The following is a 21,310-nucleotide window of genomic DNA, read 5'->3' as shown; positions in this document are numbered from 1 at the left end:
CAGAGCAGAGAGGGGACTTGCATAGGCACATGATTAATAACGTGACAGATCTGGTTTAAAGAGAATGACAAGCTATTATGAGTGTGCACAGAGAACATGCATATCACTCTGTGCTGTCTAAAAGAGCTTTGGTGAGTCTTCAAATAGATCAGCACCTGCCAGTGAGCTGGTTGTGCTGTTTAGCTTTTGTTTGGAAAATGTTGTCAGTAAACAGTCAGAGGCAACACCTACTTCACTAGCCTGTGATATTTTTCAGTTAGGCCTGTCAAACTGAAATCAGCCAAGAGTAGACTGTACAGAACTGAATGTGGTTGAGGTTTGATATGAGAGGATTAATCCCATCATTAACTGCAGATAAGTAATTGATATTGCCTGTGGCCCCTTGAGACACTTCTGTGAACACTCTAAAAAAAGTAGAACTTGACCCCTTTTTTCATAAGGGATTTCCCTAGTGAAAAACTCGTTTTTCTCGTAAAAGGGTGAATTCCTCATTCATTTTAATTCCTTACCTTTCCCTTTTGTTTTGATTTTTGTTCCTTATGTACTACTTTCTGCAGAAGGATTCCTGTTTATCCTTATTTCTAAGTATGTGTCACTTCTTGTTTTCTGTTCTCTAAAGAATGGTGAGATCTTATCAAACTACTTGTTTCTTCACTGCTTCAGTGATACCTCTACTAGTTTTTTTTTTTAACCTTTATTATAGGATCAAGATTTTAAAGAAAGAGGTTCCAGCCCTGTTGTTCCTTGTGGAACAGCTGCTGTTATGATAATGACAGAAGGTGGCTGTGCAATGGAGGGAGATACTTCTGAGTATTCTGAAACATTATGACCAATTTAATGTGTGATTCTCTCTGAGTGTATGAATGTTTATTTTTTTTCTGGTTTTTAAGCACAAAAAACTGGGGCCAAAGGGAGACATTGATGTGAACTTAGAAGAAAAGAAAGAAGAGAAGAAGCAACAGGGAGAACTTTACATGTGGGACACAATAGAACAGGTACTATTTCGATGACATCTGCTACAGATTGTTAATTAGTTCTGTAATATGGAACATTTACATGAATTTTCTTAATATTTCTGTAAGTAATGTTGTCAGTTGAACAGGTGTGGATGAGGGGAAGAAAGTTTTTTTTGTTTTTTTTTGTTTTTTTTTTTTTTTTTTTTTTTTGTTTTTTTTTTTTTGTTTTTTGTTTTTTGTTTTGTTTTGTTTTTTTTTTTTATTATTGTTGGACCCTGTTTTGAGATTGTGCTTGAGAATGATAAGTGAGTTTCCCTGTGTTAATGGTTTTAATATCTCCCAACTTTCAGAAATGGACTCGGCACTACTGCGCTATTGCTGATGAAAAGCTTTCATTCAGTGATGATATAGAACAGAGTGCTGATGAAGATTCATCAAAGGTGATGGCTGTGTTTTATTAAGCATGGTCTTTGTACTATTTCAGATTATTTCAATGTCTACAGATGTGTATTTTTATGCTGATGAAATGAACCTATGTAGACATTCTATATCAGAGAACAAGTGTGTGGATAAAAAAAAAACTATAAAAGGATCTTTGCCAAGGTCAACTCTAGTTAACCTTATTTTTAATAAAATAATTTTTTCTCTTGGTTAGTGGAGGTTGCAAGGAGGAGTACAAGGACATTGAAATATAACTTCAGTACATCTATGCTAATGTTGATTTGGGCACTAAATCTTTTAAGTATTATTGCAAGTCTCAAACTAAGCAGAATGAACTAATATGTGTTGTGTTATTAAAGTAACAACTTGGCTGTTGTGGATGCTAAAGGCAGGGTAATTATAAAGGTGATTGACTGGAAAGCTCAGGCCTAGGAAGAGCTGAAATCCTGAAATAGTTGATTGTTATGTATCACCAATAACAAGTACTTAGTTTCAAAACTATAAAATTAGAAATGTGCTATTAAAAATTCTTATTTTCTGGTCTAGGAGGTGAAACGAACTGAACTGCACTTGAAAGAGAAATGGTTCCATGGGAAAATGAAGGGGGGAAGAACAACTGCTGAGAAACTGCTCCAGGAATATTGTGCTGAAATGGGTGGCAAGGATGGGACATTCCTGGTTAGGGAAAGTGAAGCTTTCCCTGATGATTACACCTTGTCCTTCTGGTATGGTCATTTTCATACAATCTAATGGGGGATTTGTTTGCTTGGGTTTGGTTTCTTTTTTCTTCTGGTTGGAGCATTATGAGGAATAGTGTCAGATGGATTTCTGACCCAGAGAGCTGTCAGAGCAAATTTTGCAGAATAAAGTTATACCAGATTTTAAACTACTGTCAGTAGAGAATTACTATTTTTGGTCCTGTAATCTCCCTTGTCAGAATGTTTGTTGCTTGTTACTTTGGCTGTTTAAGGAGATGACACAGATTTCTTGCTCTTCATAAGCTTCCCAAGTAGTTTACCAGGAATGGGTGGGGAAATGCTTTGAAAGAAGAAAATCTGTTACAAACCCTGTATTTCCTTTATGCCCCCTCTACTCCTTCAGGAGGTCAGGCAGAGTCCAGCACTGCCGGATCCGTTCCACCAGTGATGGGGATGCTGTGAAATATTACCTGACAGACAACCTCACCTTTGACAGCATCTATGATCTCATCCAACACTACAAAGAGGCTCACCTGCGATGTGCAGAGTTTGAGCTGCGCCTCACCGACGCTGTGCCCAACCCCAGCCCTCACGAGACCAAGGAGTATGTATGGAAGCCAAGCATTGCTCTCATGCCAGTGTCCTTGCCTTGCTTTAGGTGGGGTTTTTGCACAGAAAATTCCCTGGATTCAGGAGCACACTTCAGTGTTGCTTGTCCTTGGAAGTTTGAGGAATAGCCTTCCTGAAAGATGCTGAGGGAGAGCACTGACTTTGTGAGAACCTGGCACAACAAAGAGTGGTCACTGGGAAAGCAATTTCCTAGACGCAACTGGAAGAGCAATGAGAACTATAATGCTGTGGAAATGTGCCAGTTCTTCTTTTGTCTATGCAGTGTTTTACAACACCCAGTGGGTTGGGTTGGATGTTTAGTAGTTGGCTGTGGTTTGGCAACTAAGTGGTCGTGGTCTGTGCCATCTGGAAGCTTTATTACTGGGGCAGTGAGCCCAAACAGCTCCATTTGCCTAACCCCACCCTCTACCTCACCCTGTCAGAGCTGGTTAGGCTGACTTTACCCTTTGAGATAGGAACTCAGCACGGTGTTTATTTGCAGCTGGTATTTGTCTGCCATAGATCCTGGGCAGAGCTTGCTTGAACATTGCTTGCAGAACATTGTTATTGCTGTCCTTTGTTCTGTTTTCTTTGCAATATTTGACTTTAAATTTTTTTTTTTTTTTTTTTTTTTTTTTTTCCTTCCTGGTATCTGGGAGTCACTCACCACCCATAGATAACTTTGGAAACCAGTGAGAGGGGAAGGAGAATTTAAGGGTTAGACTTTCCTGCCTTTTTGCATAAGCTGGAGATACACTGCCAATATAAGTGGCCACAGCTTCACTAAAGGCACATTGGATCCAAGACAGGTCCATCCCATGGTGAAGGATAAAATCTGGATAAAGTTCTGAATAAGAATTCAAATCCCTGGTGTCTTTCTTTTGTCTGTGTTCAGGCTTTATCTTAAATCTACTGTGTCAAAATGAAATAAATACTGAAAACCGAATGGCAGACTAAAAGCAAGATGCAGTGCCTTTGTTTCAGAAACAATGTAGATTTATGTTTTATGATTTCAAGCAGACAAGGTGTTCTGATATATTCTTGATGCTTTAATCCAAAATAAACTGCTGTCTTACAAGGTTTTGTAATAAACTGCTGTCATAGGTGCCAAGGTGGGAAAAATCTAATGCATAATTTTTCTTAGAATGTTTGAAGCTCTGTTGTTAATAACTCTGTCTGTTATTCTCCAAAAATGACATTTGACAAGCCTTGTAATGCTTTGCCCATTGTGGTTTTTTACTGTTGCAGCTGGTACTATAACAACTTGAGCCGGGGTGAGGCAGAAGACATGCTCATGCGCATTCCTCGGGATGGAGCCTTTCTCATTAGAAAGAGAGACGAACCTGATTCTTTTGCCATGACTTTCAGGTAAGAAAAGACAGATAGGACTAGCTTACCTAGTAGTCCAACAATATTGCTTTTCCTTTTTAAAAAAATAATGGTCTTTTTAGAGTCGTGTTTTACTTGGTTTTAAACTTTGAATAATTAGTGTGGTTGATTTGTGCAGCAGGTCCATGTATGAGAGGGTAATTTGCAAGAGGTAATTTGTGACTTGCCTGAACCTTTATTCTTTTACAAAGATTGTTTGAGCACCAGTAGTCCTATTCTTCCCATACAGAACTGTGGGTGGCCCTTCTTTCATTCCCTGACTCCTTGCTAAGGAGTGTTACTTTGAAGTTTCCTTCAAAACTGCGATGCAGGTGCAGGTTCATCAATGATTCTGTGTCCTTATCCCCTAGAAATCCTGACCTGTCAAAAACTGAAATGTCAAAGTGAAATTGTTGCCTCCTCTTGCCAGGGGAAATAATTTTGAACAGTTTTGTGGTTCTTGTAATAGCATTAATGAAATATATAGAATTGTGATGTTCTGGATTGTGCCTTCAGATCAGATTCTGTTTCTCTGAAAATGCATAGTTTAGCAACATATAAAGTTGCTTACTTACATGCCTTATTATGTATTGAAGATATGCAAAATTCTCCAGTCTCCTGACTACTTTGTGGTGAAGTTTTCTGTTGTTACCAAGGTGGACATTAAAGTAACTGGAGCTGCAACATCTCAATAAAACCATTTCACACCAGGGAAAACAAGAAGTATCAAAACTTCAGCAGAAAAGGGTGTAGGGGCCTTTTTGGATGGGCTGGTTGTCAGTGGATGGTCTTAGTATATCAAGGCAAACACCTTGTGTTCAAGCACAAGAGACATTTTTTCTTCGAAAACTGATTTCTGTAGCTATCAAAATGATTATACTAATCATAATAACTGAATAAAAAAGGCTTTGTTAGAGAGAGAAGTCATTTCACATGAGGAAGGTGCACAGAGCAGCTCTGGTGCAGTTCAGAGCCCTGGTGAGCACTGGCACCTCTCCCAGCTGTGCCCTTTTCCGCAGAGCGGAGGGGAAGGTGAAGCACTTCCGAATCCAGCAGGAGGGGCGGCACTTCGTGCTGGGCACCTCGGCCTACTTCGAGAGCTTGGTGGAGCTGGTGACCTACTACGAGAAGCACCCGCTGTACAGGAAGATGAAGCTGCGCTACCCCGTGACAGAGGAGCTGCTGGAGCGCTACAGCACGGTACTGGCATGCACTGGGATGGGCTCTGGCTCTGGTACAGGATCCCTAGGGGAGGTTGAGCAGGTCACTTTCTATGAAATTCAGATGGCTATACTGACTTCTCTCACAAAGGTGTGAAGAACAGCTTCATCTTTGATTAAATGCCAACTCTTGCCTTTGCCATGATTTGATTAGAGAAGCCCCGCTGTGTACTGGGGGTCGTTGGCCTACTGCAATGAGTTTTTATAATAGCCTTGCCTACAGTTGGCCCTGTCTTCTATTGCTGAAGTGGGAATTGATCTTAAAATGATCATGCAGATGCCAATTGCTAAGTGCTTCAGAAAAAATGAAATACGAAATATTCTGCTTTGCCTCTCAGTCTGGACATTTCAGGGATGGTGTCTTACTGTGGTAAAAGGTAGCTTTGACAGCTCACTCTGAGATAAGCATGAGGAAATCTCCCCAGGAGATTTGTCTCCAGCCATTGACTAAACTAGGAGCCTGGATAATTAGCTGAGGATAAAGGGCTACTTTCTGGATGGATGTGTTTCATTTTGAGGGAGCTTTGCTTTGGAAAGCCTGAGGTGCTGTCTTCACTTTTCAAGTAAATGTCTTTTAGAAGCTGCAGGAAACTACATCTGGCAGGTCTGAGAAAATCAAAACCTGGGGATTTTGTTTTTTCTGGGCAGACTAAAAGGGACTAAAAAGATTTTAGACCTCAGGATTTTTTATAGTGTTGCCTGTAGCAAAGGTTCTGTATCTTAGGACTGAGTTCAAATAGAATCACAAGGAGAGGATAAAACAAAAAATATGACTCTATATATTGTTGTAGAGTTATCTAATAGTGAAGCCAATACTGGTACTAAAGTACTGTAACACAAAAATCACAAGTGCAGGTATTTATTTTCTGGTTACACATAGAAGAGTACTCACAATCCAAAAACATTTTGAATGATTAAGAGATACCTTTATGAGGTTTCATTGGATTTTACTGTTCATTAAACTGAGGTGTAGGCAGATGAAATAACACACTCATGTTCAGTTATGTTCAACTGTAGAAATGAGCAAAACAGAGGAGTCTGGCTTCCCTTCTGTTAGTCTATGTGCTGTCAAAGAGGTGGTTTCAGAAATAAATGTTCTATAAACATGAAGTAATTTTATAACTTTGATTCCTGAAACTTGATTATTTTTTCTTTCTTTTTAGGAAAAGGATATTAATTCTCTCTATGAAGTCAAGATGTATGTGGAGCCCAGTGAAATCACCCCCACAGTGGTATGCTTTAAGAGAGATATGTAGCCTTGTGAAAATTAGACTTGTTGGTTTCCTGTTGGCAGTAATAAAAAGAATTGAAATCATCAGGCTGCTTGGTTTAGGGGGACCTGGACAACTGAAATGTAAAGTGTGTGACTTTTTCCTAGCTTCTTGTTAAAATTTGTACCTACACATTTTCTTGTGCACAAATCCTGTAATGATTCATTCAGACTGGGAATCTGGACATTTTCTGCTCGTGGGTCTGTGGAGTTGATTTGGTTTGGTGGGTCCCCAAATTAAATACCTATGAGAGGCTTCAATTTGGGAAGGCCACATCTTCATGGAAAGAAAGTACAGCATGAAAATTTCTGTGGGTGTCTGTTCACTCTTGTTCCATTAGCAAATATGTTCTGCATGCACAAGTAATTGTAGTTTATTCATGTGCTTTCTATAAAAATGTGGTGCCTTTGGTCTATTAATGAGTTATTAGAGTTTTAATCCTTTATTTACTGTCTTAAAAACAAGTATTCTAGCAAACATTACTTACCTGTAATTCTTGCTAGTGCCTGGCTACTTGTAAATTCTCATGAAAATCACTGGCTTGTAAATTTTGTGACTAACTCTTTTTAGTCTTTTTGGCCAGTGAATTTGTATTGCTGCTGAAGCATTTGGGTAGTAGTAAATTCAAGATAAAGGTTTAGCTCATCCTGCTAAAACTGCACTCTTCCTAAAGGAAATGTGACCAGCAGGATAGCTGATGTGGTTTTGAAGTGGAGGTTTTGTAGGCACCTAAAAGCTCCAAATACTTATGAATATGTGTAATAAAAATAGAGGATTTATATTTCATTAAAAAAAATTTGGTTCTATGTTTTCTTCCTTAATTATGTTTCAGCACCCAAAAAAAAGATTTTCTTTTTTCTTCTTCCTTTTTTCCCAAGCTGATAATTGAAGAACACCAAAGTAGCATCACTGACTTCCACCAATAGATGTCACTCTGGAACTTCAGTATTTTGTTTTCTAAGCTTCATAACAACAACAACAAAAAATTCCAATCCTCCCTTTTTTTTTTTGTATTTTTTTTTTTTTTTGTTTTAAGATTGCGTTATTGATTATTTTATGACCTATCCCCCCAGATGACCTCTTTGCTCTGTTTTTCTTAAAGCCTCAGAGAACAGTGAAAGCCTTGTATGACTACAGAGCCAAAAGGAGTGATGAATTGAGCTTCTCTCGAGGAGCTTTAATTCATAATGTCACAAAGGAAACTGGAGGCTGGTAAGGACACAGATTCCACCTGGGGGAACTTCTGGTGACTTACTAGATGAAGGAAAAAATGAGCTTTGAGTAGTAGTTTTTAAAAACTGTCTGTTGTCTGATTGCTGCTTATTAACTGTGCCCTTATAAATCTTTATGCTAGTGTATTAAAAAAAAAAACCCAAATACAAAATCCCCTCATCTTCCATTCTCCTTTCACATCTTTCATTTTTCTATCTCACAGCAGTAACCTCAGCCTGCAGAACCTCCATAGCCTGGTATACCCCATATTTTTTCCATACTACATCCATCCTTCCTGAACATTTGTGTGCTCTGGGAAGTCATTGCAATCGTTGCTCTGCCTTGTCCTTGCTCTGCTAAGCATTTCTCAGGAATCAAACCCACCTTTTTTAGTGCTCTGTACAGTCTCCTTTCATAACAGGTTTTCTTTTTCAGCTGGCTTGTAAATTGCTTGGAAAGCTTGGGAATCTAATGTTTCCCTGTAGTTTCTACAGGGTAATCAACCACATAATAGTATTTTTAGTACTGGAGGGGGAGAAAGCCTCTTAAGTCATTAATTGCAGTTTACAGTAACTGTAATCCCTCTGAAATCATCTGTTGCTACAGTTAATGATCACTTTGTTAGAGCTCTCAGCTACTTCATCATTTATATTTTTGGTGATAGCCAGCTAGACAATCTAGTATGGGGTATTAATGACCAATTTCTTGGGGATTATTGCTTCATTAATGGCCTTTTGATGCTCTTTAACTTTGTTTTTCATTCTCTCTACTTTTCTGTTTAAATTCAGGTGGAAGGGGGATTATGGAGAGAAAGTCCAACATTATTTTCCATCTAATTATGTTGAAGATCTGTCATCCCATAACTCTGCTGAGCTTGAAAATCAGGTGAGAGTTATGGTTTGTCTGCTACACTTCCTTGGCTACCTACTGGAAGTCTGTTTTATACACTCACAATTCCATGTGCTGTGTATGAGAGAGCAGAATAGAGGGATGAATGCATTCTTCATTGTTCTCTGCTGCTGAATATTTTTGTCAGGATGTCCCTTGCTGAAAGCTATTTAAGGAGTTAGAATATCTTGAGTTGGAAGTGATCCCCACATAAAATCATCTATGATTTTAGGATAGCTGAATTGGTGAGGTTTTGGGAGATTCTGGTTGTTTCTTGCTAAATATAATCATAAACAATTTGGATTTTTTCATAGTTTGGCTAAACAATAACATGGCTGAAACTTAACTAGTTTTCCTGTATAATCACTGTCTTAATATTTGCAAATAGGAAAATTATATGTCCAAACACACCTTACTAGTCATTTTACTCTCCATTATCAGGTTTTTATGCATAAACCAATCGTGTTTGTCAAAAGAAACTAAAAAATCTGGTCCCATGTCTTGGACAAAGAGCTCTTGAACAAAAGAAACCAGAACTGAAGAGTAATGAGTTTTGACATTTTTGAATTTTAAAAATAAAACATTGAATTATTTTGTTCTTCTCAAGCACTTCCAATGATTTTCCAGAAATCTTTGGAGAAAACCACAAGTATTACATTTCCTCCTTCCTGGTTGTTGTAACTTTAAGCAGACTTGAAAAATTGTGTCAGGACAAAAGCTGCTACAAAGTAGTCTTGTTTTGACTGCTCTCACTGAAGAGATTCTTGTGTGTTTTTTAGATACAAAAACAGGCTTTCAAACATTATAGTGAGCATGCTTTCAGTAAAGCTAAGATTAGATTTAATGGTGCACATTTGTTATTTGTTAATGTCCTGTGCATGTTCACTCAAGAGATTTAGGGTCAGATTTAACTCATGTTTTTCAGATCATTGAGGACAATCCACTGGGCTCTCTGTGTCGTGGCATCCTGGTGCTCAATACGTACAACGTTGGTGTGTATTTTCTGATGCTTATATATGGATTCCTGACCTTTCTCTATTGAGTAGCTCTTTTATGTTTAGCAGGAGAGATTTTAAAAAAAAAACCAAATCAAACCCCTCAAACACCTACTTGTATTAATATAGCCAGCAGAATTAATATGTTGAAACTTCATAATACTAAATGCTGCAATAAATCAACAATGACACATTAGAGAAAGAGCTGTTGGATTTCAGTATAAATTTCTTGCTATGATATTACCTAACAGTGAAAATGCCACAAGGAAAACACAAAAAGCCTTTTGTCTTCATTCTGGAACCTAAGAATCCAGAAGATCCATGTGTTGAGTTTGCAACTGATAAAGTAGAAGAACTCTTTGAATGGTACCAGAGTATCCGTGAGATCACTTGGAAAACAGCAGAAGAGGTATTGCTCCAAATTTATCTGTTGTTTTAATAGTGTAAAAATATTTACAATAGCTTTTGTCTTTAGCTGCCCTATACTGTTAAATGTTGCTCTCACATGGTCCTTCATCCTCTTGCATATTGTTTGTTCATTTTATTGATGTTGTGCATCTTGTTCCATAACCTCTCTGGGGAACAGTACATGAATTAGCATTTTATGTAAATTGATGTTAACAGTTTTCCAGCAGAGTGCTGTCTGTGTTGCACCCTGCCTCTCAGTGAAGTGTGCTTGCTAGGCCAGAGTGGATACCACTACAGTTTTCCATCTGGTCACACTGGTTCATCCCAGTGTTAAGCAGCAGAAGCTCTGATATCAGGCTGTTCTTTACAGAGCTGTGAATCCACCAGTGAGGATGTGTGAAATCTGAGCTGCCATTTCCTGAACTCTTCTTATCCTCTTTGCTAACTCTTTTCCAGTGGGCACTAATAGAGGATTATTTGGCTAATACTGTATTTGTAACTAATAACCACATTCTGGACTTCCCATTTCTTCAGTAGTGGTATTCCCAAATACTTGCCTGAAGATTCAAGGATTCTGCCTAAGTTTAGCTTCTATGTCCCTCTATTGCCACTTAAAGACATTCTCCAGGACTTACTTTTCCTGTTCTGATGTACTAATTTACCTTCCTTTGATCTCTTCTAGTATTGAAGGAGTCTTGACCAATAAGTCCTTACTTTTGGCTGTGCTTAAGGATACTCTTTTTTTGTTGCTTTTATTCACCTTTTATTGTTAAGTGGGTGATATGGTTGATGGGAAATGTGTTTCAGTATCATGTTGGCTCATGCTGTTTGTCTGTCATATGGAGTGGAAGTGCTCTGAGGGTTGTCCTGATCCTATTTATAGCAGACAAGTTGATTTCTCAAGCAGAGGACTGTAAATACTGCAAAGGGAGAAGCAACAGGAGCTGTTGACCTATTGTTGGGGGAGGAGAGATACAGTTCTTGTGCCAAGCTTTCATTTAGAAGTAAAAATGAGAAAAAGAGAAACATGACCTAGAAGAAGTGTCTTCAAATTGAATGTTTTTATGTTACAACAATGACTCTTCAGGAGCCTGGCAGCTTTTTCTCTCTGTACAGTTGGAGAAGTATTCAACAGTCTTTGTTCAAAGATGCTTTAAAACTAATTTCTGTCAGTTGGGAGGCTTTTCTCACAGCAAGGCCTCTACGAAGTTCACATGATAGACTGACTGCTGCATGGGGAGGGGATGAAGATGAGGAAAGGCCCTTGTTGCCAGTACAGTTAACAGGCTGAATTTTGGGGAAGGAAAAGGACAGTGAGTTAAGACTGTACTGCAGTGTGGTACAGGGGGATTTTGTAGATGAGTTTGGTTTTGGGCAATATCTGTTATGCACAAAAAATGAAAGTAAGCTTCATGTCTCTTGTAATCTCTGCTCAGTACTGACACTTGCCATGCTCCCTGGGTTTGCTGTTCCTTGCTCTCCTGCTTGGTTATCTCTAGAGGCTTCTGGCTAGAAATGAGTCCATACCACCAAAAAGTGATCTTTTGCTGCTCAGAGCTCTGGTTACTGTTGAACAATGTCTGGGAACTGTGGTGCATCACTAAGTACAATGAGATTTGTACAGCTTTTTCCCAAGGTTATTTCTGAGTCCAAACACTGTATTCCTCTTTGTTTTTCTTAGACTTCAAGGTATAATCTCTGGTTCAGTGAGATATTCTGGAAATGTGTGGCTCCCTAGTTCTGATTTTCATTCCTTTTATGTGTGTCTTGTTGAGGGAATTCTTTTGGAAGGCTTCCTGGTTGCTGCTGCTTCATCTTTTGTGCCAAAGCTAATCACTGTTCAGTATGGGACTCTTCTAACTTGCTTTATCCTGTAGCTGCTTCTTATGCCTGAAAAGCCTCCAGCCCAAATGTCTCCCTCCACTCAGGACGCATCTTGCTGCATTTAGCAGTTCCCAGTCTCTGCTGGCAGGGAACACTGCTCAGCTTCCACAGAGCAGGTGCTTGCAAATGTGGAAGTAGAGAGAGTGGGTCTGATACTGGGGATTTCAACAAGATTGCACCTGATTTTCCATACAGAACATGATGGGTTTGATGTACAAATGGAAGACGACATAGGAATGATGCTCAGAGGGTTTGAATTTCACTGTTTGGGAGTTACTAACAAGACTTTAGTTCTGCCAAGGATTATAAATAGATACAGAAACACTTTACTACCCTTGCATTTTTTCTGCATACATTTGCATTTATATGAGGTATAGGGTTAAGAATGTAACTAAAATTGAGTTGAGTAGAGCCACATTAAAAGAAAAAAAGTGTTGCCAGGATTCTGAGCATGACTGATCAGGGAAGAGCTGAAAGCCTTGCTTATAAAACAGCACCTTTCACCCCACCAAAAAAACCCCCTAAATGTACATCCCCTACTAAACCTCACCATTTGGTTATTACCTGTTCTATGAGCTGTGTCTGAAAGAGCATTACATCTGTACAAGTGTATAAGGTATCAGATAGGAATCTGGCCACCAAAAAATTCATTTGAATGCACCCTGGAGCTACTGTGCCATAATACTCAATGTTCCCATAACCTAAAACTTTTTAATGTTTTCCAGGAGAACAGAAGGAAATACTGGGAAAAGAATCAGTTAATTGCTATTGAATTATCTGATCTAGTAATCTACTGCAAGCCAACAAGCAAAACCAAGGACAATTTAGGTATTGCCTTTAATATTACATCTGATTTTTATCCGTTCTGCTGTCTTTACAGATATTAGTTGAGATTTTAAGTCTGAAGATAAAATCTGTCCTACTGGAAAACAAAGTTCAGCTTCACCCAGGCAGCTTTCAATAACACTTTGAAATTGTGCACCAGGGAACTTGGTGCTGTTCATCTATCACAAAAGAACTGGCACAAATTTTAATTAGTTAACTAGAGACACCCTCTCAGATGTATATTCTGTGGGGAAGCTCACTAGTTATGTGTCAATTGACTTTTTTGAGATTAAAAACTCTGGCTGAACACTTGTGATTTGTTTGTAAAAAACCTTCATATATAGGTTTACTCTGCATTTTTTAATTTTACTGTAAGAACATGTTTGCCAGGACTAAGCTGTTTGAATGATGTATGGCTTCATAATATAACTGGGCCTGTGTAAGTGCAGCTGTGGATTCTGACATGAAATATGTACTTTTTATTCCAGTTTTTTGTCACTGCTGCTGGAGAAGCCAGCAAATGTGCCCTTTTTTCTTTAAGTTTCTTTGCAAATGTTTTTTAATAAGCTGTCACTGCATTTAAGACATTATAATTATAGTTATTTTTTGAGGCATTGGCTGACCCTGACTCGCCCTTTCTTCTCCCCATTTAGACCCAGGAAAAGATGTCTCATTTAAATATGTGTTATAGTGATCAGAAGTACGTTATTAGCAATGATGAGATGAGAACATGACTGCAGGCTCTTATCTGCCCTTCTATAAAGCATGTTGGCAGAAAGGCAATTTTAACTTTCAGGCTTGATTTTCCGCCACTTTGCCATGTCTGCCTGAAAATTACGCCAATTATTTCATTAAAGAACAAGGCAAAACAAAGTAAAACTAAATGTTGGTGAAAATACAGTAACAATGTCAACTTCTTTCTTCCTTTGGCAACCACTCTTCTTCCTCCTTCCCCTGTAGACAATCCTGATTTCAGAGAAATCCGTTCTTTTGTGGAAAACAAGGCAGAGAGCATTGTTAAGCAAAAGCCACTGGAGTTGCTGAAGTACAACCTGAAGGGCCTGACCCGTGTCTATCCCAAAGGACAGAGGGTTGACTCATCCAACTATGACCCATTTCGCCTCTGGCTTTGTGGCTCCCAGATGGTGGCTCTGAACTTCCAAACTCCAGGTAATTTTCCCTTTGAAAAAGAACCTAATCCACCTTCTGTTCCATTGTAAATGAGCCTCTTTATGGCCCTTCTAATCACCATCCTAATTATTTGAACTTCTCTGAAAGAAGCTGTGTTTGAAGTTTGCTTTTTAATGTGTGGGTTGCCATCCAGAGCTGGGCCTCAGAAATACATCTCCAAAAGCCCTGTCTCTGAGCCTAACTGCCCCCAAGCCCTGAAAGATTTATTTTACCTTCATCTCTTTATGGTAAGCAGAGATATTTACAGTGAGTTTCAGATGGATGAATGGCTGTGCAGCCACAGGGAAGGCTGTATTCCACTTCCTGGTGAGGGCCAGCTAGTTTGTGGTACACTGATAGGAAGCTAATTGGAGATGGGGATGGGATTTTTTGGGATTAGAATTGATGAAATATGTCCTGTCAGATTCAGTTACTGAAGGAATGGAGTCTCCCACCTCTCCAGATCTTTCTGATGAAGTGGTGACCAGAAAGAATTGCAAAGAGGAGCCATTAATCTGATATTTCTTTAGCTTTATTCCAGGAAATCTTATTGTGACTGTTTAACTCTCTCCCCAGATAAATACATGCAATTGAACCATGCCTTGTTTTCCCTGAACGGACGCACTGGCTACGTGCTGCAGCCAGAGAGCATGAGAAATGAGGAGTATGACCCAATGCCAAATGACTCCAAGAGGAAATTGCAGATGATTATGACAGTGAGGGTAAATCTCTTCTGTAAATTGTTTTTTTTACAAGTCATAAATATCTATAAAACTAAAAATAAAGCTATTATGCTTCAGAGCAAGATCTGACAGATTGTCAAAATACTGTTTTTAAATGTCAGTGTGTGTGAGAATGAAACTAACTTCACTGCTTTCACAAAAGAAAGACATGTCTTTATCTTGCTGATGAAAAGTGTACTATAGGACTAAAAACAATACTGGGATGATTTTGTGTGATTGCTAGTAAATACATCAAATGAACTAACTTGAATTTCCAATCAAATGGGCTCTTAGTAGAAGGGACCTATTGGAGATTGATTGCAGTAAACTAACTACTTCAGGGATTTTGAGTGTGAAAGAAATATATTTGTAATGAAATATAGAAACTGAACAGAAAACCTAATAAGCTGATCCCCTACTTAATATTTAATACACTATGACTTAATCTGAATGTCATTCTCATTTTTCTTCAAGAAATGAGTTGATCATTGGAAAATGTTGCCATCTTGACTGGGTGCCAAACAGTGGCACTTGTTTCTGTTCTTGCTGTGGAGTAAGGTTCTTTAAAAGTATATTTTCTGAGAAAGAAGAACCACATTATTTACTCTAAAGTTTAAAGGTGAGGTAAACAGGGCCTATGAATGTAAAGCAGAAATGTCTTGAAATGTGAATGTAATAAACACAGAAGAAAGATAACAAAACTTGTGCTACAGGCCTGGCCTGGAGCTGCACACTGTGTGTAATGCATGTTAGCTATAGTGTCCTTTTCTTGCAATGAAAATCATTGAGTTATCCAGACAGTGGAAGGTACAGATAATATTTGGTGACAGATAATTATTTGTTATTCATGCAAACATATTCAAGAGAGAGATTGTGTGCTTTTCCATGTTCTGGATTTTTCCCCCCCTCTAGTTCTGTTAGCTTTCTTCTGTTCAGCAGCAATGATGCCAAGTTTCCTTTGGATGTGGTTCTAACTTACAGTTGCTTTTGCAGGTTTTAGGTGCTCGTCATCTCCCTAAACTTGGTAGAAGCATCACCTGTCCCTTTGTAGAGGTTGAAATTTGTGGGGCTGAATATGATAACAACAAATTCAAGACAACAGTTGTGAGTGAGTATCTGTGGGTTTCTGTGTTGCAGGGATATGGTTCTACTTCCAGGGTACTTAAATAAAGTGAGCAGAGGATGAACATTATAGGGGGAGTAAGTTAACTGTAGCTCTGGACTGATAAGTCACAAAGTCTTGTTCTTTTGCTTATCTTGGGACCTGCTAGTTTGAGAAACTTCAATGTATATCAAATTTAGAAAAAACAGTACTGTTATAATTTGGGAAAAAAAGTCCCCTCCTGTTATGTTCTTGCCTGTGCATAAGTTTATGTATTTGCATATTTTAGACAATTACTGTCTTGGGAGTGCCTCCAACAGTGGTAGTCAGTTCCCAAATGTCTGGCCCAAATGGAGTGTTACTACTGTGAGCTCCAGACTGTGTTTATTTAAACTGGTTTCTGAGACTGGCACCCCCTTAGAGACAGCTTGGATGTATAGGGCTTTAAAATAGTTTAACTTGAAATGCATTAGAAGTTTGATCAAAGCTTCGTCCTGGGGAGGTCTGGATAAGGAATGTATTTGTGTGTGCATGAACTTAAATGTGCTGAAATGGAGCAGTATTTCAGCCACTTCATATTTCACCATTTAGTATTTCTGGATGCAACAGTGTTCCTCTGGTAAAAATCAGGCTTTGGTTCTGATTATCCAAAGCAGTGATACCAGTGGAAAATAAACACAGCATCAGGAGCAAAATCTGCATTGTGACTCCTCAGTACTTCAGAGTTTTCATAATCTAAATTTTCTGTGGGAAGTGACCAAGATTTCGAGAGCAAACTTCCTGGGTATGTCACATATACCAAATCTTGGTGTTCTGTACATAACTACAAAAATTGGACCATGGTATGTGAGTCTTCCTGCTTTTCCTGCTTTCTCTTGGATATGGAGCATGAGGCTTATGAATATGAGAAATTAATTAGCTTTCTTTTTTCTCTTTACAAATAAATGTCCAGGGAGGTTTGATATGTTTGAATACAAATAATTGCTTTTCTTCATGCATTTTCATCCCTGCCAAGTTTCCTCCCACCCCCACCACCAAGTAAACAAATACAAACTTTCTGAAGCAGGGTTCCAACATGAGGCAGATGGTAAATAGGATTTTTGGGCTTCTGTATCCCTAGAAAATGTCCTGGGATACATACTCATATGTGAATGAAGTGAAATTATTGCTTCATACTGCAAATGTTTCCTTTTCATCACAGATGACAATGGCCTTAATCCAATTTGGGCACCTAATGCAGAGCAAGTGAAATTTGAAATTTATGACCCAAACCTGGCGTTCCTGCGCTTTGTTGTGTATGAGGAGGATATATTCAGTGATCCCAACTTCTTAGCACATGCAACTTTTCCCATCAAAGGAATCAAATCAGGTGAGATCAGTGGTTATAATGAGCATTACTGAACTGTGCCTTCCTCTGTGATGCCAGACTCCCTTCTGCCTTGATGAAGCTCCTTCCTCTGGCTTTAGTTTCCAAGAGCATGTGAAATCAGGTGTTTCTCAATTTTGCCATTCTTGCCTTTTGTTTCTCTGCAATTGCCATAGTAGAGCCTGATCTTGGCAGAGGAGCATTTGAACTCTGAAGAATGTTCAAAGTGTGCACCATTTCTGTGGCTGGAAATTCCTCCTTGATGGACTCTAATTGCCCTTTGTTTTCCTTCTCCCTGCCCCAGGTTTTAGGTCAATTCCTCTCAAGAATGGCTACAGTGAAGATATAGAGCTGGCCTCGCTTCTGGTGCACTGTGAGATGCAACAAGTTCTGGTGAGAAGCACTGGGGTTTGTTGTGTGCACTTAGTGTGTCTGTTATCAGTTCCTTATGGAAACCAGGAACTGAGGATTCAGATTTCTGTTCTGTTGTCAGGCATTTCTTCTGCAGGTATTGGGGAAGACAGATAGCACAAATTGAGTTACTCTCCCTCTGGGTGGACAGATTACACGGTTGTTAAAAGAAATAATGCACAAACAAAGCCTCATTACCTCCAATAGTTTTTGCTGTAACAGCATGGTCGTTGTCTTTCCTTGTTAACTGACTGGTGCCATGCAAAGCTAGCTAAAATCAGCTTTGGCTTCATAGATTAATCTCTTTTTTAAAGGTCCTACATAAAAAGAAATCACTTCAGCAATAGAAGATAGTGATTTCTTCCAGTATTTCATTAAAATAAACAACCCATCAAGTAGAAGACATATCTGGTTCTTAAAGAACTGCTAATCTGCTGCTTTTAAGCCTCTCTAAACACCTACTTGAAATAGTAGTATTTTAAAACACATGGGGGAAAAATAATGATGCTCATGAATCCAGGCACTAAAGTAGCTGATCTGTGAACAGTGTTTGTTGGTGTTCCAAGGGTGCTGCTGTATATGTTGATTTGTGGGGTATTTCTCAGACTCTTTCTCAATAATAAATTGCATAATTTAAATGCACTTCTGATATGATGAAAGTTTAAAGATGCTTCTGGGAAGTGGCTGTTTCAGGGTGCTTTCCAGCACCTTTCTGATTCAGAGAAAAAGTTCAACTTCTTATTTGTAGTCTGTCAACTCTTTCAGGCCCACGCTGAACTTCACATCAGTTACATTATTTTTCTGATTGAAACATCAGCTCCTGTGAACTCTATGTCATTATGTCTCTGGAGGGATTTGTGCCTGCAGTTGCATAAACTGAACTGGAAATTTCTGAATTCAGTCACATTTTTCTTCCCAAAGGAGTAGAAGTATTTTTCAAACATCCTTTGTGGAGGTTTTTACGAAGCCACCTTGTAACACCTGATGTAAAATGACAGTGTGTGCAATGACAGTGTTTGAAAGCTGTGGTAGTTCCTGTAAGTTCCTTCTGTAAGCCAGCCAAGAGTTCTGAAAGCAGAAGAGGGATTAGAAGCTGAGGCCAGGGATGTGTGTGTGGAGACCTATATCCTTTCAATATAATATTTAAATTGTTCATATATCATGGACTCAAGTCTCACAGGGAAGGCCTAATAAACTGCTGGTTTTGGACTTGCTGCCTTTGAGAAAACTGACCAAGTCACCATTGCCTAATGCTGAGCATGGACACCACTTGTGCATGGATACATTGCATATCCCCCCTTTCTTGGTTTCCCTTCAGGAATCCAGATCATTATTTGCCTGGGGCAGGAGCAGCTCTCAAAGTGTTGTTCATAGCAGCAGTCTGTCCCCCAATCTGTCAGCACTGACTCCTTTGACAGTAGCACATTTCACACACTGATCCCCTTCTGCTTGTAAAGCAAATGAAGCTGCAGCTCAGCTTGGTGTTTTTACAATGCCTGGTGGTAATGCAGTGGCAGAACAACTTCCAAAAACTTCCTTTTGTTTGGCAGCCTGCAACAAATCCAGATCCACCAGAGTTGTCAACTCTAGAACTTTTGCCAGGTAATTCAAGAAGCATCAGAAAAGATCAAGGCTGCCTCTGTTCCTCTGCTTCTTTTTAAAAAGTGATGGCCTTCCATAAAATAATACCATTTAATAACAGGCCTGTTTACATACAGAGCCCATCTGCATGTGCTTGGAGATAAATTATTAAATTATAATGAGGAATTACAGATGGCTGTGGAGTTTATCAGAAACGGTAAAGCAAAAATATTGTAGACATAAGCATGCACATTTGTGAATTATTATGTGGGGCCTTACATAGTTCCTGTACAACTTAAACAGGTTTTTTGATATTGTAGGAATTGTACTATACTGAGGTGGTTATTGCACTTAAAAGCATGTCTTACTAGCTTGAAAATTGATTTACTTCCTTCAGAAAGTGCATGTATTTCTTTAGTTTTTTCTGACTACAGTCAGCCTCAATGGTGTATATGTTCCTGACTAAAAGACTGAAGTGGACATCTTAAAATGCAGTTTTAGCTGTACCTTTGTGCATACATTTATTTACAAGAACTAACAGTGGTATACATGCATCTTGATGATTACACCTGCAAACTGGTAATTAGCAATCTGCATTTCCTTTGTGATTTGGGAATACAAAGTTTACTACCCCTTTACAAACAAAAATTAAATAAATTACTCTTTAAATCTTAATCAGTAGTGTAGCACTGAGGCTGTTTTAGTTACTCCAACCCATGCTGGCTTAGGAATGTATTTCAGGAGGAAAAAGGGTTTAGGAAAGGATCTTGTTGCTGTAACTGAAGCCCCTTGGGTGTGCTGCTAAGCTATCAATTTTCCTAGATCTGGACTGAATGCAGAAAGAGGCATTCTTATTAGTATGCTGCCTCTGAAAACGTTTGGATTTATTACATTTATTGATTGCATGTCATTTCTTGTAGAAGGAGTATCTTGTTTTGCTGCTGATGTGAAAATTAAGACTTCAGTCCTGCCAGTTCTATTCCCCACTAGTAACTCTATAAAGAGGCAGCTTCTGCATCCAAAGTTTTGAAGTATTAAAATAATTTGAAGTCCTAAAGGGAATCATGATGATTGTTTATGGTTTTGGAATATTTTGAGACCTTCTGCTGTAGGCCACAATAGAAACTCAGACCTACTCAGTTCCTTTGCAGTACTGAATTGCCATAGTTACATAGAAATACAGGATCTGTCCTTCCTTCTTGACCATCTGAGTACTTGCTGCTGTAAGAGGACCTATTTGCCAGTCAGTATTTTGACCTTTAGTCTACATTTCAATAGAAAATCCCTAGGATTGTCACTTTGTCATATGATACACAAATATGATGGAAGTGTCAAAACCTAAACATTTTTAAAATGTGTTATTACTATAATCTGATGCACTATTTTCTGTTCTTTCCTCAGCAGACTAGCATGCTCTGTTAGGGAAAAATATTCCAATAGAAGTGTTTAGATACACAAAGTTTGCAACCTGTGCTAGAATGTCCCTGCTGCCCTGTCAGAGGGTATGGCTGGTCATACTGTGGAGCTGAGGGGTTTTTTTAATGCTAAGTTAGTTTGTTTCCAGAAACATCCTATCAAACTAATTTTATAAAATGTTCTATGCAGTTATTATAATGTGGCTAGGAAAACAAACTCATCCCTTAAACTCTGTTGATTCTGTGTCATTTTGGGCATATTTTTTATAACATTACCTTGATTTCCAATATTCCTTTGAAGGAAAGTGAGGAAGAGCTTTATTCCTCGTGTCGGCAGCTGCGGAAGCGCCAGGAGGAGCTGAATACCCAGCTGTTCCTCTATGACAGCCACATGAACCTGAGGAATCCCAACAGGGATGCTATACTGAAAGAGTTCAGTGTCAATGAGCACAAACTGCAGATTTATCAAGAGACTTGCAACCGCAGGTGGGTTGATGATCATTCTCCCTTCCAAGGCAGCTCTTTCTAGATAGGATTTATGGTAAGGAAACCTCAGACATATCAAAGGGAGCATCTAAAGAGTGGTGAGGGTAGAATGAGCCCATCTGCAATGGGAAGGGCTGTAGAGAAGCCAGGCTGGGCCTCAAGCCACTAGAGGCCAGCAGAAGCTGAGGAATGTGTGCTCAGTGCGATCTCAGCGACGCTTTTAATCCTGTCAGGTTTTGTATCCCTCTCTGCTGCTTTCCAGAGGAAAGCCTGGAAGTATAC

The 21,310-nt window shown here is 38.9% G+C and overlaps 1 protein-coding gene across 4 annotated transcripts in view; it reads left to right on the top strand.

The window, feature by feature from the left end:
• PLCG2 (phospholipase C gamma 2) overlaps nt 1-21,310 on the top strand; it is a 55,080-nt gene that overhangs the window by 30,763 nt on the left and 3,007 nt on the right. For 3 of the 4 annotated variants that reach the window (XM_056500772.1, XM_056500773.1, XM_056500775.1), the window contains 18 exons: nt 891-995; nt 1,307-1,396; nt 1,944-2,122; nt 2,499-2,699; nt 3,953-4,072; nt 5,092-5,272; nt 6,456-6,524; nt 7,666-7,775; nt 8,564-8,660; nt 9,589-9,655; nt 9,910-10,067; nt 12,676-12,778; nt 13,736-13,945; nt 14,522-14,667; nt 15,661-15,775; nt 16,971-17,138; nt 17,440-17,543; nt 20,844-21,028. In XM_056500772.1, the coding sequence (XP_056356747.1) occupies nt 891-995; nt 1,307-1,396; nt 1,944-2,122; nt 2,499-2,699; nt 3,953-4,072; nt 5,092-5,272; nt 6,456-6,524; nt 7,666-7,775; nt 8,564-8,660; nt 9,589-9,655; nt 9,910-10,067; nt 12,676-12,778; nt 13,736-13,945; nt 14,522-14,667; nt 15,661-15,775; nt 16,971-17,138; nt 17,440-17,543; nt 20,844-21,028 (2,408 nt within the window). The remainder of the gene's footprint in view (nt 1-890; nt 996-1,306; nt 1,397-1,943; nt 2,123-2,498; nt 2,700-3,952; nt 4,073-5,091; nt 5,273-6,455; nt 6,525-7,665; nt 7,776-8,563; nt 8,661-9,588; nt 9,656-9,909; nt 10,068-12,675; nt 12,779-13,735; nt 13,946-14,521; nt 14,668-15,660; nt 15,776-16,970; nt 17,139-17,439; nt 17,544-20,843; nt 21,029-21,310) is intronic. The other variant, XM_056500774.1, reaches the window with a different exon arrangement.

This window comes from Oenanthe melanoleuca, chromosome 11 (assembly GCF_029582105.1).
Source record: "Oenanthe melanoleuca isolate GR-GAL-2019-014 chromosome 11, OMel1.0, whole genome shotgun sequence".
In the NCBI taxonomy this organism is placed as follows: Eukaryota; Metazoa; Chordata; class Aves; order Passeriformes; family Muscicapidae; genus Oenanthe; species Oenanthe melanoleuca.
Note: the sequence above shows the minus strand (reverse complement) of the source record. Positions and strands in the feature narration are given on the sequence as shown.